At 42.6% G+C, this 17,723-nt stretch overlaps 1 protein-coding gene across 10 annotated transcripts in view; it reads right to left on the bottom strand.

The window, feature by feature from the left end:
- The window catches only part of LOC6594710 (serine/arginine repetitive matrix protein 1), a 29,108-nt gene extending 12,240 nt beyond the window's left edge, over nt 1–16,868 (bottom strand). For 3 of the 10 annotated variants that reach the window (XM_026995122.1, XM_002019529.2, XM_026995125.1), the window contains exons 1-5: nt 16,734–16,866; nt 15,737–15,802; nt 1,890–2,001; nt 1,682–1,812; nt 283–399 (exon numbers count right to left, since the gene is read on the bottom strand). In XM_026995122.1, the coding sequence (XP_026850923.1) occupies nt 283–399; nt 1,682–1,812; nt 1,890–2,001; nt 15,737–15,793 (417 nt within the window). In that variant the 5' untranslated portion in view covers nt 15,794–15,802; nt 16,734–16,866. Of the gene's footprint in view, nt 1–282; nt 400–1,681; nt 1,813–1,889; nt 2,005–2,431; nt 2,465–15,736; nt 15,880–16,733 lie in introns of those variants that run through there. The other 7 variants (XM_026995121.1, XM_026995123.1, XM_026995119.1 and 4 more) reach the window with 6 other exon arrangements.
- Between the last annotated feature and the right edge of the window lie 855 nt (nt 16,869–17,723).

Genomic DNA, 17,723 nt, shown 5'->3' on the forward strand with positions numbered 1-17,723 from the left:
CAGTTTTTTCTCGCTTTTCCCAGGGTTCTTTATGTGGCGCCACGAAGGGAGAGGCACACCAAATGATGGGCGTTGGCTTCTGCAGACATTTCCGATGGGAGTCCACTCCAAATGAGATTCACAAATGATGTCTGCAAGCTGATTCCGACATGCATTTCATTCAAAGCTCAACCCAAAAACACATACAGACTCGTACATATATTAAAATACATAATACCCAAGTGTTACAGACAGATATTTGGGATAATGGATGGGAGCCCAATCCATTCAACAATTGTGTACCTGTTTTCTTGTGGCTCCATCGATCTCCGTTGCAGCGGGATAGGCACGTCCATTAGGCACAACGGGTGGTCCCTCCGATTTGCTGCGACGCGAAGGTGTCCCGCCCCGTCCCTCCGACTGCAAATAAATATACAGCACACACAGGATATATGTAGTACGATGTATAGTTAATTAGTTGGTCATTAATATTACGCATACGCCCTGTCGACGTGCGTCATCAGGTGAAACTCAATTAATTATGTATTGTCAGGGTGTGCATGATAGCACACAGACCTTACGCTAGGGCACCGCTATCTCAAATGTCCTTGCAACATGTGCTGCTCACTGTGTGCCTCATTATTAATTAGTCCAGAGGAAAGGACCCCACCTTATATAAGATTTTTTGTGCTCTGTGTGTGCAGTGTGTGCTTTTTGTGGCACTTTTATGAGCACCACACCACGACTTAAACGAATTAACCCTAATGCCAATCCCGGCGTAAAGGCAAGCCCCATTCATATGCAAATAAATATGCTAGTATATAGAATTCCAAACACAAAAAAAACTATGACCAGCAGTTAATGCTCTTTAAATGCGAATTAAAATGAAATATACAAAAAAAACCTGTCAATATAATTAAATTCAAACGTTTCTGAACGATCTTTTTAATGCTCAATTATATGCAGTGACACCACATCAAATGTCAAACGATTATACGACTAACCAGATTATAGAGTATATTAAATATACTTCTTTCTATTGCTCTTTTGCATGCACTTTTTTATTTCCCTCATGGACCTCTTCAAATGTCAAAAGAGCATTAAGTTTGTGTGTGGGCCATAAAATGAAAATACCATTATGTGCTCATGTGGAGGTCCTTCTCTTTTAGAATTCAGTTCTAACTCGTCCACGGACACAGCAAAAGGCACAATAATTTTTTCATTTTTATATGCAGACATCCTAAGCTCCACCTCTTCGTATAAGGATATGAATTTAAAGGAAAATTACGTGGTTGCATTAGGAAAATTAAACGTGACAAAATAACTGGGATCACATAAGGAAATACTGTAAAAACTATGGGAGGATAAAAGTAAAGGACTTTAAAAAAGTTGTGAGAAAGCAATCTGGAATCCCTTTAATATAATGCATTCATTATCCTCCATCTTTTGTCCCGAAATATGTAACCAATGAGGAAACGCCTCATAATTCCAAGACTCTTCCTTTTCTGCTTCCATATTGACAACCTCATTTTATACGATATTCCCCACATAATAAATTTGCATGCTTCCCAAAGATTTTCCCAGGCAATCCCCATCCTTTCCCTGGCTCTCTGAGTGTAAGTATATTCTGCACCTGGCGCATTTTCCGCTAGGGAAAGGTCATGCCAAGGTGAAATATGGATTAAGGAATGGAGAGACTTACCCGCGCCAGACGATGTGCACTGGCTTCTCGTCGTGCATCTGTATATTCCGAACCTATAATAAACTCGTGCGATTTATATGCTAATTCTGGACATTTTTTCCGACGCGGCATCGACGGCTCATTTGTCGGACCTGCAAACAAGTGCGGAGAAATCCCAGATCAATAATGTGACATGTCCTCCAAGAAAAATGTCTTTCAATCTACGCACCATCAAATTGACTTTGATTTTGATTTGGGGCTGGCGCCCGTCGCACAACCTCTGGCCGCGAGTTGCCCGTAAATTCATGCCAACGATAAGTGCTCCGATACTCCGAGTGGAGCTGCTGGAAACAAAAGATATGGATAATATGTTAAATCAGGCATTAAATTGGGTATGGTTTATAAACATTTTGATTAAAGATTGTCCTTGCTTTTGACAATGCTTTCGACTTTAACAATTAAACAAAAGATTTCGAATGATTAACTATTAAGAGGAGTATTGCTGCAGATGAGTATTATGAATAAACGATACGATACCCATTATACCCATACCCATTTTCCGCTGTGAAGCAAATCGACTTTATTTGATAGTTTTGGGGCTTTACAAATGTTTCAAAATATTCTGTTTTTCAAGTTTTATTTGGACAACCATTGTAGAAGCTTGAATGGCTTCTGTCAACAGGGGACTCTCCCTGTAACATTCTTACACACGATACCGTATACCCCACCATTAATGGAGGTTTCTCTATTCATAAAAATAATTACAAGTACCAGCGCACGCATGGCAGTCGAACAATGGAAACCAAAGTCCACGCCACAGACACATATGCCTGACAGGGAAATATTTTCATTTGCCATGGTCAGGGAGAGCCCCGACCCGAGCCCCTTTTGGCCAGAAGCGAACCGAACCAATTGGCCAGTTAGTCAAACGGGTTTCGGGCGCTCGGCCAAACTGCGGTTTGTGTCGCATTTCAATGCAGCAAACAGTCCAGCTGTCCTCCCAGTCCTCGCTCCATTGCGACTGCAGCCATTTGATAATTGCGACAACTGCCAACAAAAAGAAAAATCCATATTAATAGCCAATTTTTCCACCAGTACTAACAGCAGTTACTGGCGTATTGTGCTACTGTTTTTATGGCTACGACAACCGCGTATCGATCCTTAGCCAAAGGGCTTTGAGACACTTGCATGTAAGCTGTAAATTGGGTTGAAAATTCCCCAGAAAGCCCCCCCAGACAAGCGACTGTCGGACATTTTCAGGACATTCTAGCGAAGCAGTCAAGACAGCAGTCGATTTAATTATGCCTCCACTTGGAGTGGAGTTCTTTCCCCTTTCTCGTTTTCAAGGAATTTATATCTACCGTGAGCTTAACTTTCGTTGTCTCCTTCGTTGTTTCCTGTTCCACTTTCTCTCTATGTGTGTGTGTGTGTGTGTGTGTGCTTCGAGCGGAAAATAATTGGCTTCCAACACGCAATGTCAAAAGACAAAGTACATTAGTCATTTACTCTTTGGCTTCCTTTATTCTCGGGTTTAATTTTAATTTTAAAACAGGTAAAATGGTAAGCTAATTGGCAGCCATCGTCAAAGGTCATGTAAGCTTTTAAGTGTACAAAAACAAATGCATCAAAATGAGTGACTAAAAAGGTTGCCATTGGTGTTGAATACTAATTTATATACAAATGTTTAAGAGATTTCTAGCATAGGATCATAGGAGTTAATGGCAAGGATGAGAGCCTTTTTTTCTTCAGTGATTTCCCATTCAAACAGTTTTCAAGACAGTTTCAAAAGTCACTTAATAAACGCTTTAAATAAGGAAATATTTGTGTAATTTAATGCCTCTTCCCTCACCACTCAACGAGCTATATCTTCACTCAATTAACCACCATAATCAGACCACAACAAATCAGACCACACTCTCTCTCTCTCACTCTCTCTCTCTATTCAGAACTTTCCATCAATAAACTCCCTTTCCCCAAGCAATGACCTCTTGAACAATTAACCCAATTGCTGGCAAAACCTCTTCTTCCGTCTAGACGCTAGACACTCCAGCTATCGACAAACGCTTCAACTCCCCAGAGCGAAACCGCAGCAATTAAAAACTCCATTACAAATCAATTCCTGGGGCAATAAATAAGGATTATTTGGAGGGGGGAAAAGCACCTTTAAAGGTGGGCCAGAACCACTCCAAATACTATATTCCGCCGGCACGCACTTCATGCATAATTCAGTCGTTTGTCGTGTGCCGGTGGCTCACTTTAACTGAATCGACTGAAGGAGTGCCAGCTACTGTGCCGCTATGGAGAGGTCCATGAAGAGGTGAGGCCTACTGTGAGGTTCGTTTGTCATACGAATTGGCAGTTGATGTCAGGGGCGTCGCCATCGAGCATGATGCTAATGGTTTCGATGGAGGACTTTGGCTGAGGTATTGCATGGGTATTTGAGTGCCACGTGTCCGTGTCGGGCTCCCACACCTGCCGCCCACACATTGTTAGGTACTATATTTATTGCCCATCCAATGTACTCGTATCTCCTCGGCAGCTGCGACTACTATTTATCATGGCTCTGGCAGCACCAGAGGAAAAAACCTTGTACATATATTTCGCACCCTGATTTATGTTTCGTGGTGGCATCAATTGATTGCGGTTGCACTCTGGCATAAATATTTAAATTTGGTTTTACTTTTTTGTAGTCTATTAAAAATGTATGTGCTGCAAACCGATCCGCTTAAATTGTGTGGGGAAAACATTTTGCTTAAAAATTTCCAACATTTATGCAAGAGCGAGAGAGAGAGAGAGAGAGAGAAAGTCCCACCGCTGGGAGACACTTAGCCACAGACGCAGCGGCAGTCGGCAGTAGGTAGTCGGTAGTCGGCCTACGTGTCTGTTCAGTGATGTTGAAGTCCTGATAAGCCCAGTGACATCTCAACTATCCCGCAGAGAGTGCCCGGCAGAGCAGAGCGATATGAGATGAGGATGAGGGTTGGCATATTTTAATTAAAATTTTAAATTCAGAAGAGTTTAATTATGGTTTAAGAGGGGAAAACACTTTTGAATGCAAGTGAATTTTTATAGCCATTTATATGGCCATCCAATTTAACTATCGTATAAATAACTAACGGAAAGTAAAGCGTTGACGTATGGCGGATATTATTTTGTCAACCATTGCAATGGTATAATTTGCCAGCCTTTAGATCAATGCAGTAATTTGTAGTTGGTTCTGGTCCTATAAATAACCACCGATGCATCGATGCCTTTGACCTCCCCCCCCACACACAAACTTAAAGAATGCTTTTCTTGTGTATTTATGGGATATCGTACAAGAATGCCATATTTATCATAGCATACTTTCCGGCGTCATCTTACACTGCACCATAATCCCCAACAAAACACCAACACACGCATACTGACCACATATTTATAGCTGGGACTGCATGTGTGTGTGTGTTTGTGTGTCTGTGAGTATTTGAAGTGTATCCGTGTGCGTGTTTAATCTACCCAAAGGGACCTTTCAAGTTTTATGCGGGCCAAAACAAGCAAAATGACACCTTAGAAGCATAGTTATCGCCTCCCAGATCCCCCTAGATCCTTGTTTTGCGGTAATACATGGACCCTGTCTGTGTGTGTGTAGGGGTTCGGTTTCTTTGAAGTGGAAACAAGCATTTCAGGGCAAGGAAAAGATAATTTTCCACGCCAAAAGGTTTGTTTGAAGAGTGTGCGGGAAGTTTGTTGCAATATATATGGTACTCCCCGATTCTCTATAGATCTGCCTTGGGTTAAACCTGAAGCCACGATAGATGTTGCACTCTAACTTCTACCATAAATTTGAACTTTCCCCCATGTAAATGTTTCCCCCCTCCCCCCATCAAATAGTAATTTTGCCTTATCTTAAATGAATATTGTTCAGCAAACTTCCATTGTTTGTGGAACTTTTGGGGCAGCCCTCGCTTTGGTTGGTTGTAAAGTTTTTTCATTTACATTTAGTTTACGATGCATTTTTGCCATTTGACACCATTTTGTCTGGCAGAGACACCGTGGTGTCTGAGTGTGTGCCTGCGCTTTCTTTTATGGTTTCCACCTGGAAAACCCTCCGTGGCAGACACATGCATACAAAACACCTGCTCTGGTGGCCAGCTGTGTGGCTGACCGAGCGACCAGGTTGGATGTCTGCCACTGCCCAACTCACACACACACACACACACACTCACTCTTTTCTGTGGTGCGTGCCTTTGTGCCACTGTGGTTTCGTTTAGCTCGATTGCTCAACTAGCCAGCGCCTTCGGGTCCGGCCCTGGCTGGGCACTCGTAGACGGCTGCCAAGACTCGATGGATAGGCCTGGCTCTATGGCCTCTCTGCTGCTGCTTGTTTGCATTTTGTCTGCAGCAGCAATTAATTCACTCAGGATTGGCCCCAGGCCCCAGGCAGAGGCATGCCACAGCTCCTGGCTCTAATTTAATTGCCTGACTCCTCCCAATCTGCCGCCTGCCTGCAATGAAATGAGACAGGCCCCAAAAAAACACCAGCAGATTGACTTGCAACTGGGGCTCCAGAGGAGCATACAAATGACCATCTGGAGGTCAGCGCTTAATGAGGTGGTCCCGGGTCGGAGGTTGCCTTCATTAAATTAAAGAATGCCGCTCATTTGCATGGGCGATGCTCTCTCTGGCATTTTGCCTTCTTCGGGCCATAAATATGGATTAGGTTTCCCGCTGAAATGGGAGCAGAACAACCTGCTGACAACATTTAATTAGTTGGGAATTAATTTATACCCCTTGCGAGGTTTTTAATAAACTTGTACCCAGAAAGTAGATGTACAAGTTGTACAAGAAGAAATGAGAAAAATGCAGTTGCCTGAACTTTAAAATGGAATATGGAAAAGAGGGAGAGAGGATTTGGTGTATCTATAAGAAAGTATACCGAGATTCTGGAGTATAAATCAGTCCAATCAGGGATTTATCAGAGTTTTCTTTAATAAGAAACCAAAAAATACTCCCAAAACTGTTTAACTTTCAAAATTCATCGCCACACAAACTGAAATTGATTGCAGTAGAAACAAACTTTAGCAGAATTCTGGCACGATTTGCGTGCTCATCCTTTTAAGCGGTTTTCTGTTGCCACAAAACTTTGGTTAGGCCAATGTGCCACAGCTTTGCAACGAGTTGTGCAACAAAATTTAATGTCAACACACAATTAAGCTCTGGCCAGCAAAAAAAAAAGAGGAAAAAAACAGCAAAAAGGCGTTGAAAAGTTTCCATTAAATGCGATGCTCGCGGATGTTTGCTTTAAGCCAAAAGTCGGAAAAACCACACAAACACTGAGGGAGGGGGAGGAAGGAAAACAGGGAGCCAGACAGGAACCGGAACGACTGACGACTGACGTATGGGACGACAGCTGAAAAGTCATTTGTATGCAACCGCAAATCGGAGGACATTAAACTTTTAAGACGCTTTTATTGCACGTGTATCCTACCCTTCAATGGGTGGTCGGTCCTTCGACAGCTCTGCGGCTGTGTGTCCTTTTCAATTCTAATCCTTAGAAGAGTACCTTTCGACCGTATGGAGTGACGGTGACTCTGGCTCTTGGCTTTGGCTTTGGCTTTGATTTGACGGCTTACCGGTGACATGGCTGTCGATGTGGCAATGTGCTTGATTTATATGGCCGCACAGGCCATGGACGAATCTCAGTAGGAAGAGACAAAATTTCTGTGTATTCTACCCAGGAGCTGGGAGAACTCAAAAATATATTCATGCACTCCCAGGCACGTTCCTGCCACACCTTTCGTGCCACAGGGATACACAGGACTGTGGCACATGGAATATGAAAGTGGAAAGTTGCAGGAGTTTTCTTAAGTGCATTTGTGGGATTTCCATTTGATCTGCATTTCCTGTCTCAATTTCAATTCAGTCCACCTTTTTGTGGGCATTAAAATCCATTTAAGTTATCAAATTCCTGTCCCCAGACACACGCACAAACAAAACAAAGGGCAACTTTTCACACACACTTGAGCTGGAAAATTGCAGCACTTCCTGCAGCAATTTATGCAGGCGCAAACTTTTCGCACCTCCCACCCACCGCCAGACAGAAGAGCGTCTGGTTCTTGGTATACACATTCCTTGCCCTTCCGTTCCCCTCCCCCCCTCCCATATTTGTGGGTCTGAAATTATGTGCATGGCAGGGCCGCAAGCGAGCGGGAGGGGGAAGCCATACTTAATTGCATTTTCCTGTCTGTCCCTGGGACAAACTTCAAATGTCTGCAGCCGACGCCAGCTTCAATGACGAGTTACTGGATATCTGTGCATCTGTATCTGTATCTGCATTTGCATCTTCTGTGCTCTGCTCTGCTCCGCTAAGCGTTATTCAATGTTAAACAATTAAAATGAAATTCGATGCCATGCCCCCGCCTTTGAGCTCTTTAACAAATACAAAAAACCAAAGGAAAACTATTTTCCGCCGCTTGTGCGTGCTTCGAAGCGTTTTTTGTTGTTTTTGTTTTCCTGTGCAGGCGATTACCGCACGAGTGCATCTTGTCCCTGTGTGAGTGCGGGTGAGTGATTCTTTCAGTGTATACCGGTATCTGTGTGTGCGAGTATCTGCGCAAGTATCTGTGTGAACTGCTGTGCTTAGTGCACTCATGTGAATAACGACGATGTCGACAAGGCGACATTGCCATCGATGGCACGCGCTTCGCTTACGACGTTCTAAGGTGCCCCGAATACCCTGCCATGTGGTGGAGCAGCAGATGGGAATCGATGGAGAGATGATCAGGAAAAGATTGGTATTATAGAGCCATAAGAATTGGGAGATCATTAGGGCCATTGTGCTATCAGAAACTCAATCGTTGTCAACTACTTATGCCACTCCACTGAGATTTTTCTCTGGTTTCTTTATAAGAAAGTTCTAATTGCTCATTAAGAGCTTTTCAAACTCTCATAGTTATGTTTAAAAGAGGGCATTTCCCAGTCGTTTTACTCGCAACAAATTTAGTTTCTTTCCACATCGATTGGTAGCGCTGCCTGTCTGTATCTAGCGATGTCTTCAATGGGAGACACTGCAGTGGAAAGCTCATCAAAAGAGTATTAATACACTCTTAAACTCAGAGCTCCCGAAACAAGATTTCCCCCCTTTAAACAGAGCATTCCAAATTCGTTTTTAATCCACTAAAAAACGACTTAGCTTTCCACTATTTTTGGTGGCTTTCCTCTTCTTGTAGGGTGGGGTGGTCCTTCCTTTGGTGGCGTCTTTATCTGGCCGCCGAATCTGCTGGCAATTTACAATTCCTCGGGGCAGCAATCAAAATGCATTCCCCAGGAAAATCTCCACTTATATAAGGACACAAAAACTTGCGTCAGCAAAAGGAAAGCAAAGCGAATGCCCAAAAAAGAAAAACCCAAATATGACGTCAACTTCATCCACTCTCAAGCATCCTCTCATCCTCCAGCCGAATGTTTAGTCCTCTGCCGCCGCATTCTCTTACTTTTCCGCAAAACAAAGTCAAGTCATTATGCGATTTTTCCCAGCAACTGAAAGGAAAACTTTTCGCAGTTCTCAGCGCATAAAGATTATGCTCAGGCTTTGTGCCTCCTTTCGAGACCGAAGTTGGCGCTATAAAACCGTAAACAAACCGGGAAAATGGTAAGACGGAAAAAGTATGACTTAAATTAAGAGTTTTTTGTCCAGGTCTCTTGTTTCTGGCAGATTTTTGTATGTGAATGTGCCTGAATTTGGGGCTTGGGGGAGCTAATTTGATTAATGGACATCACAATTCGGGTTTGGGTTTGTGGTCAAGCCATAAATTCACGGCTTACGTCAATGAAGTCTCTTTGGTTCTATGTACCATGTTTCTCGAAAAGAACTTTCTTGCCAGACAAACTTTTATTCAAATTTCAGTCTTTTGGCAATCGAACGCAGTCCACACTCCGTGCTTCCTGGCTTTTCTTTTCTGTGGTGTCTATGCAGGAAGCGGGCAATCGGAAGCGTTTATTTAGCGGCGATTTAGGGGAAAAGATTGGAGCATAAAACACAAAGACAGACAGAGAGTGACGCATGCATTTTTGTATATTTATTTTGGTATTTTAAAAGAACTTAAAGTAGAAGAAATATTCCCTTTTTTTTGAGAATAATAAATAAAGTTACAGATATTTTTATGGGATAGGAAAAGAGCCTTTTAATATACTAGACATATCCCAAACGGGCTATCAAATTGTAGTTTTATTCTAAGATTCATTGAACTTTTTCTGTCAGAACTCTGACTTCTTTCCTTACACTTCTGCACTTCTGGGATTATTTATTTCTATTGTCATTTACGATTTGATCGCTCATGCCCCCCCTTGTCTGGTAATACATTGCGCAATCAGCAGAAAACTTCGCTAGAACCATGGCTTAAACTGTGTTGAACTTCGGAGAACCTGCCACAGCGAGAGTTGGCTTATCCCTCAATGATGGCTGGCAATCGAGAACAACATGGGATGGACGAGAACGCCGGTTGAATGCCATTAAGACAATGCAGCATAAAATGGCACTGCAGCATACAGAATAGGAATACATACGAATAGGTATATATATATTCCTCCCTTCTTTCATGGCTGTGTGCAAATAATTGTCTATTGTGTGCGCTTATTTCTCTTATTCTTATTTTCGTATTTGTGCAGTGTATTTTCATTTTAGCTGCATATCAAATTGCGCCAAGACTGAAGGCTGTGCCACAACAATTGTTGTGGCAAATGATCGTAATGCAGCATGGCATTGGGAGGTAAATAATATGAAATTATAGCCAGCCAGCGAATGACAAATTGCCAGACCCAAGATGACATTTCCCTACAGACTGCAAGTAGTTTTTTCTTGTACAAATATTTGTCATAGAAAGAACTTGGAATTACTTCAGTTGAAGAGACTTCTGGTTAGGGAGTCCTTAGGCTTAGTGATAGTGAAATTCCTTATGTTGTTCCTGGGCAACTCCCAGTTAACTCTGACATCATTCCCAATACTTTACGAGCCTGCACATCCATACTGCCAGCCAATTGGCAATGGATTCTCTTGTGTTTGCCAAGACCCGAAAGCTAACACATTACTTATAAGCAAATAAGGTCAGAATGAGGGGAGGAACACACCCCTCCATGGCCACTTAAATATTTTACGCTTTTCTATTGTTGAGCAAAAGTTTTTTGCCCCGCCATCTTTTTTGTGCCCGCTGTGGAACGCATAAAAAATGCATACGCACACGGTTTCCTCGTATCGTTTATATAATGGGATTTCCACACACAAGCCCCCACTGTACATTTTTAGGTTTTTATGGAAAACGAAAGAAAAGCGCAGCAAGAGGCAGGTAACACTCTAAGCGAAATGCTGAAAGCGTTCAACATTTAACTTTTTATGCAAAAGAGTGCATATTTTTTGTGTTTTTTTTTCGGAACAAGTGGGCGTGTGAGGCTGTCAAGGATTGCAAAAAGGAAAACGAACGTCTGGATTATAATACTCGTAAAAATATGCATTTTTTTGCAGACAGGTGGAACGTGGAGGTGCAACAATTTCTAGCAGATTTAGATGTGTAAATAATAGGACTTTTATTCAGGGAATTTAATCTTTAATGGGGGTTCAGCCAAACTATTAGAGCTTCATGAATAGGGATTATGCATAATGTTTGAATAGTTGAATAGTTGAGTATTTAAATGAAGCAAAATATTGCTTAAACTATCCATGACTAAGTCATTAAAGAGGGATTAACCCAAGGAAACTGCCACTCCTGTCGTTAGCTATCAAAAATATTGAGTATCTAAGTGATTGCTGATTTTCATGATCTATTAAGTTATGGTTTCCCAATCCCTTATATCATATTACACAGTCTGGGAACAGCCATTACACTGCCATAAACACCACCATTAGGGATTCCTTGCAGGACTCGCCTTGACGCCCAGAATAGCCTCCCCAAAACCGTCCAATGAAATTACTATCAACGTCAACAGCCTCATGCAACTTGGTCGTCAGCCAAGAGACCGAATACTTTTGGGGAGAGAGGAGACTCGACCCCCGAAGACTGCGTCACGACAGAGCCGGGGCGCCACTGCATATAGCACCTGGCAGGCTGGCAGGATGGCAGGCAGGCAGTCAGGGAGCCCGGCGACTGGCCCCGTAATCCATTCACTTGCGAAGAGGAAATTATTATAATTGCATTAGTTCCAAAGGCAGAAAATTGAAATTGAAATACGTTAGACGATGTCGGGCATGGCCGGATGCTGATGGATGGGCAGATGGATAGATTGGATGAGTGTTCACTGTACAGATGGCCAGAAGGAAGGGTTCTGCCTTTAAAGTTGACGTAATATGCCCTGGCTGAGGCGTGTCCTGGTGCCATATGGCACCCGTTCACTCGGTTAATGCCTCCTTTTTTTTCTCGCTAAAAATTAATCAAAAATAATAGACTCTCTGGGTTCTTTCGCAGAAGAGGAGATGTCCTTAGCTCGTTTAATCAGATAAGACGGAAATCATCAGTAAATTGCTTATAATTGACATTAGATACTGATTACGTATACGCCGCCGGGGACCAGGCTTCAGAGGCTCCTCTTTAATGGGAAAAGTTCTGTTTTATGTGTGTTCTCTGCACTCTTTACAATCGCCTGACGTTGATGGGGACGGCTTGATAGACATTTCGTGCCTGTTCCGACGTTCGTGCGCAGTATTTTTAATGCCTGTCGATAGGGAAAATCAATACGGAAAATTATTCCTCTGATTAACACGGAAAACGCCAGTCAACCAACAACTAAGAACATGTCCAGCATACACGTGTCGAAAGTCAGAGTCAAGGATCAATGGCCCATTAAAGCATTTGATCAATGAAAAAACCCTGCCACAAAAAGTACACTATTAAAGGGCCATTAAAATATTTGCTCAAAAATGCCGAAAAAACGAGAGGCACAAAAACGTATAAAAACTTCTGGGAAATGTAAAATTTTTATATGCCCTCTGCATGCGATTCTCTGATTTGCGTTGAAAATATGCAAATATCAAAATGAGAGAGTGACTGACGGCGGAGGAAACCTGAAAGTACAATCGAAAGAGCCGGAAAAGCGAACACAGAAGTGGGGGAAACTCTCGTGCGACATGTGTTTCAGCATTTCACCTGTCAGCAGAGGAGGAGGAGCTTATATAAAGTGCACTTCAGAAATGTTTGCCATTAGCTGGCGCTAAATTTCAACTCTCACAGAGGCCGAACAGGAGTGTAGTTTACATTTTTGATTTCACAGAACCGAAAATGTTGACCTCAAGTAATTAGAAAACTTTTGTGCTCCTCCCATCCGTTGTGATTCATGGAGATTGCTGTTCAGCAAAAGAACTTTTCGTTCCTCCCAAATCCTCTGAGGATTCAGCTTTCAATTTGCTTCTGGTTTACCTCACACTTTGCCCAGTTCCCTCCATATTATGCTGCAGTGGTAGAAATATGCGCAAATTGCCTTCGTTAGATGCATTGAAATGGGGGACTGGGACTGGGACTGGGACTGGTACTGGTACTGGGGACTGCACACTTTGGTAGACAATTGAAATGCCAAGTTTTCCATTATATAAGCATAAATGAAGGCTTTGCACTGCAGTGAAAAGCTTAGAAATCAATCGCTTTTGAAGTGTGAAAATTGTTTGATTAGGTTTTTGTTTCTTTAAAGATCTTTGGGAAGTTGGGATTTATTCAGTGATTTGTACATTTCGTAGAGACCATTTTTCTTTCCTCAATCCACTTCCATCTATTCCATTTCCTTATATTCTTCAATCCACTTCAATTTATTCTTCTCCATTTCTTTCTATTCTATTACTATGTACATATGTACATCCCTTATTTATTTTCAAATCTAATTTCCTTTACGGATTTGCAACCATAAAAATATCTAATGGAAACACTTCTGCCACACTTCCACCCACAAAAATGCCAACACGTACAAAAATATGTGCCAAAAAAAAAAAGAGAGAGAGAAGACAAATGAATTTGGTTAGTATTCAAAGTGGAAAGTGGAAACTGTCAGGCAGGACGACTCATCCTCATCCTTATCCCCACAGTTTCCTGCTCCCATAAGATAAGACGAGGAACAAAAGACAGCAGCAGCAGCCCCACAGCCACAGCCACAGACAATGCTGCCATAGAAACCTCCAACAAGTGCGGATGTGGCTGCGACTGGGGCTTGAAGACTGTGGGACTGGCGATAAACCCAGCATAAGATACGAGTAACTGAAACTACTTATGGAGAGGCAGAAGCAGTTCCTGGGGCCGACGCCCAGCTGACAGCAGGGATCGATCCGAAGGAGCAGAGCCAGCAGTACAAGGAGCCCCCATATGTGCGGCCGAATCGATGGGCAACGACTGATGGACTGACTGGCGACACATAGCCGGCACTTGTTGTTGTTGCTGCTGCCACACGAGAAAAGAAGCAGTCCGGTGGGGGGTGGCAAGGTGTTGCAATAAAAACTTTTGACTGCTGCCTTGCCGCTGATGTAATACCGCAAGGCAATTTTCCTTCACTGCTGTACGTCATATGGTCGAACAAGCGGCACAAAAACAACAAGAACTTTGAATAAAACGCCGGCTGAAAAGCTGCTCTCCCTCTCTGGGTGAGTACTCTCTCTGGTATTTCTTTCTCTCCCTTCCCTCTCTCTCTCTCTCTGTCTGCGTTGCACATGCGCGTAAAACCTTTTGTGTGTGGCTCAATGTGAATTTGTGTAAAGTTTTGTACTTTGAAATTGGCCAGCGAATTGCATTTTTCTTTTTTTTTTTGCCTTCTCCCATCTATAGAATGCTCTTTCCTCTGACATGTTGATGAATCAGCTGTTCTGCACAGCCACTGGAATGGCCTTAGTGGAACTTCCTTCCAAAGTGAGTGAGTGAGTGAGTGAGTGTCGTGTCCATTCCATTCCATTGAGTGAGTGTTCCAGTGAGTGGCGACATTCATTTCGGTGTCGGTCCTGCTGCCGGTGGCTCCCCATAGTCCATGGGCGACCGTGGCACCCCGGCCGGCCGCCACAGCTGGCTGAGTACCCGTGCCCCCGGCCGCCGTGTGGCACCGCACCGCTGTCTGTGCCACAAGCCATATGCTATTGATTTTCTTTGGGGGGCGGTCTCCTATGCCTGCCTTTTTGGCCATTTTTCTTTGCCTTGGTCTTCTAGCCCGTGTTTCTCGGCTTACTTCGCGTTTCGCTGATGCGCTCGGTGTCGGCCGTAATGTCAGTTAATTTATTCTCCAGCCAGAGAATATATTTTTGTTATTTACTTTATGTCTTCACAGGCCTACAAATACATATATTCTTTTTGGTCTAGTTTTCGCTTGGAGCTGAGTTCTGGCTGCAAAAGTAAGTACGAAGAATGTTGCATGACTCTGTGGCTCGGGCTTCGGCTTTGGGCCTGACTGTAATGACACTCCAAGGATTGTAAGGTGATATTGATCAAAGTTATGAAAGAACTGCCAGAAATGTGACCAAAGGGAAATCAAAAGAGATGGATGATGGCACCAAATGGTAGAATAAAAGAGGCGAAAGGATATTCCAAAATCATTATTCAGTAAATTGTGAATAATCACTTTATCCGACGCTTTAGAATTTCATTAGAAATACCGACCATCATTTTGTTGAATTATGAAAGTCATTATTTACGATTAATTTCACTAATGGCCCTGGAGAATGTACTTCTAACCCCAAAAACAAGCCCAAAATGTAATATAAAATATTCATATATTTCCGCCGAAATCAAAAATGCACCCTAATCCCACAATTCTTTTTGGTCGAGTCATAACTCAGGGCCCGGCTTCGGCTTCGAGTCACCCCATTTTCGAGACACTGCATCCGCCATCGCCCACCACCCCAAACATCCCCATTCACTTGTCGCCTGCAAGATTGCAATAAAAATCCATTACAAACACACACACTCTCCAACAGAAGACAGACCCAACTGTCGACGATAAATCAAAAGAAAGGCACTGTGTGACGATATAAATGCAAATGTTCGCAGTCTGCAAAGTGGGCTAAGAGGCTAACCGAACGAGACTCTTAAAAACAGTCGGACGAATATGGGCTTCAAATGGTTATAAAAGATTGGATGCGGAACTCACCTTGTCTACCGGCATTGATGGGCACGCTCTGCACAGATTCCAGAATGAGCCAATCATAGGGAAATGCTTTTGATGTTGTACCAGAAAATACAAATTAAATTCAACACGCGCACGTAGGCTTATGTATATTCTTCCTTCTTAAATTTTAAGTTTACTTATTTAATTGCTTTTTGCTTTTATTTGTTTTGGGCTTTACTTTTGGGAGCAACAACCATATATGTATGTATATGTAAACGGGGGACACAAAATCACACGCGCTTTCAGTTCGCTTCCGTTTCCGCTCTATCTCTATATATCTCTCTCGTCCTTTGCACTCCTCTCTCTCTCCCTTTCTCTATCACTCTCTCTCGCTCACTCTCTATACGCACACGCACCTGGATAATGCGTAGCGAAGAAAGTGCGTTTGTGTTATTGTCATAGGCCGAAAAATTGGATGAGATTTTGCCTGGTTTTTGAAAATGAAGAAAAAGGAGTGAGAAAAGGCATTGCATACCAGCAGGCGCCAATCAACGGTACTTCTGTTTTTACCGTTCTTCCACTGATGATCTCATGCACAAACACGCACACACACCCCAGGGGCAGAACTCGTCTTCGAAAATTTTGGTATAAACCCACGGAATATCCTAGTAATTAGCCAATTAAAGGATTATGGCAATGGGAAAAACAATTTTTTATTGGCTATGAAAATCCCATAGCACAACACCCTCCCCTCCCACACGCTCGTTCTCGTTGTACTGCCTTTTATTTTTATGCCCTGGCAAATCGATATCTATTTTTCATGACAGCCCTGTGGTATGCAATACTTTTTTGCCGCCTCGCATTTGGACTGCAATTTTGCGATAATCTCTCTGGTTTTTCTTTCTTTTTTCTTCGGATATGGCCACTGGAGCGAGACTTTTTCGTGGTTTACCCCGTCGTGAAGGGGGGCTACTGGGGCATACAAAAACAACAACAACAACAACAATAACATATATTAGAGGTTCACAGGAAAACACACTTTTTCAATTTGAATTGAGTTTTGCACTGCTGCTGCTTGTGGACTCTGCTGGTGCTATGGGTATTGCTTCTCCTTTGGTTTTGCTTGGATTTTTTCACCGCAAAAACGTTGGCCACTCGACGACGGTACGAACACGACTGTGAACGTAAAGTGCTGAGTGCTGCAACGAGAATCCCCAGCAGCAGTAGTGAAGCAGCCCCCCAGCGCGTCGGCGTTGGAGTTGACGCAGGGCTTGGAAGTTCTCCATCTCTCGGTCGCGAAAACCCGGTGGTTAGCGGGGTAGTTACCCGCTTTATGGAAATTTTGATTGGAAATGGGAGAGTAAACATATGTTTGCAGGGGCGTCGAAGTTCCAAAATATTTGATTGATCATTTCTCACTTCAAGTAGTTAAAAAGGCCTAGTAGTAGGCCTTAAAATTAACATTCTTTACATTTATTTTAACATTTGGTAAACATTGTTAAATATTATACTTTTAAAGCCATCGATAACTTTTTTTGATCTTTTTACAACACCATACTGTTGGTATCGATTTCAAGTACTGCCTATCGCACAAAAATATCAATGTCTAACATGCAGAATTTTGCTTATGAATGAAACGAAACTGCTTTTACCTTTTTTGTTAAAATCTTCGATCAAAGAAATTAGCATTTCTTGTAGGAAATTGATTCATAAATCGGATTAAATTATGTGTACAGGGCTGAGAGTCTTAGCTAGATGGTATCATCAGATCAAATATCAACATCGAGGAATATGATTTCCGACACTAGTGTTTAGTGTTTCCGATCATAAACAGGGAACTATTAACCCTTTGTCGGCCAGTAGGTATGTACATATTTAAATACATAAACGAAAATTATGAATCTGGCGTAATTTTAGCGCTGTTCAGGTAATAAAGATCATGGTGTATTTATAGTGCAGACGAATGATAGGATGGATCTACAAGAAGAACTTACAAGCAGTATTTTTCAATGCGATTGAACTCATGTCG

This window comes from Drosophila persimilis, unplaced genomic scaffold (assembly GCF_003286085.1).
Source record: "Drosophila persimilis strain 14011-0111.01,24,50 unplaced genomic scaffold, DperRS2 tig00000000-arrow-pilon, whole genome shotgun sequence".
NCBI lineage: Eukaryota > Metazoa > Arthropoda > Insecta > Diptera > Drosophilidae > Drosophila > Drosophila persimilis.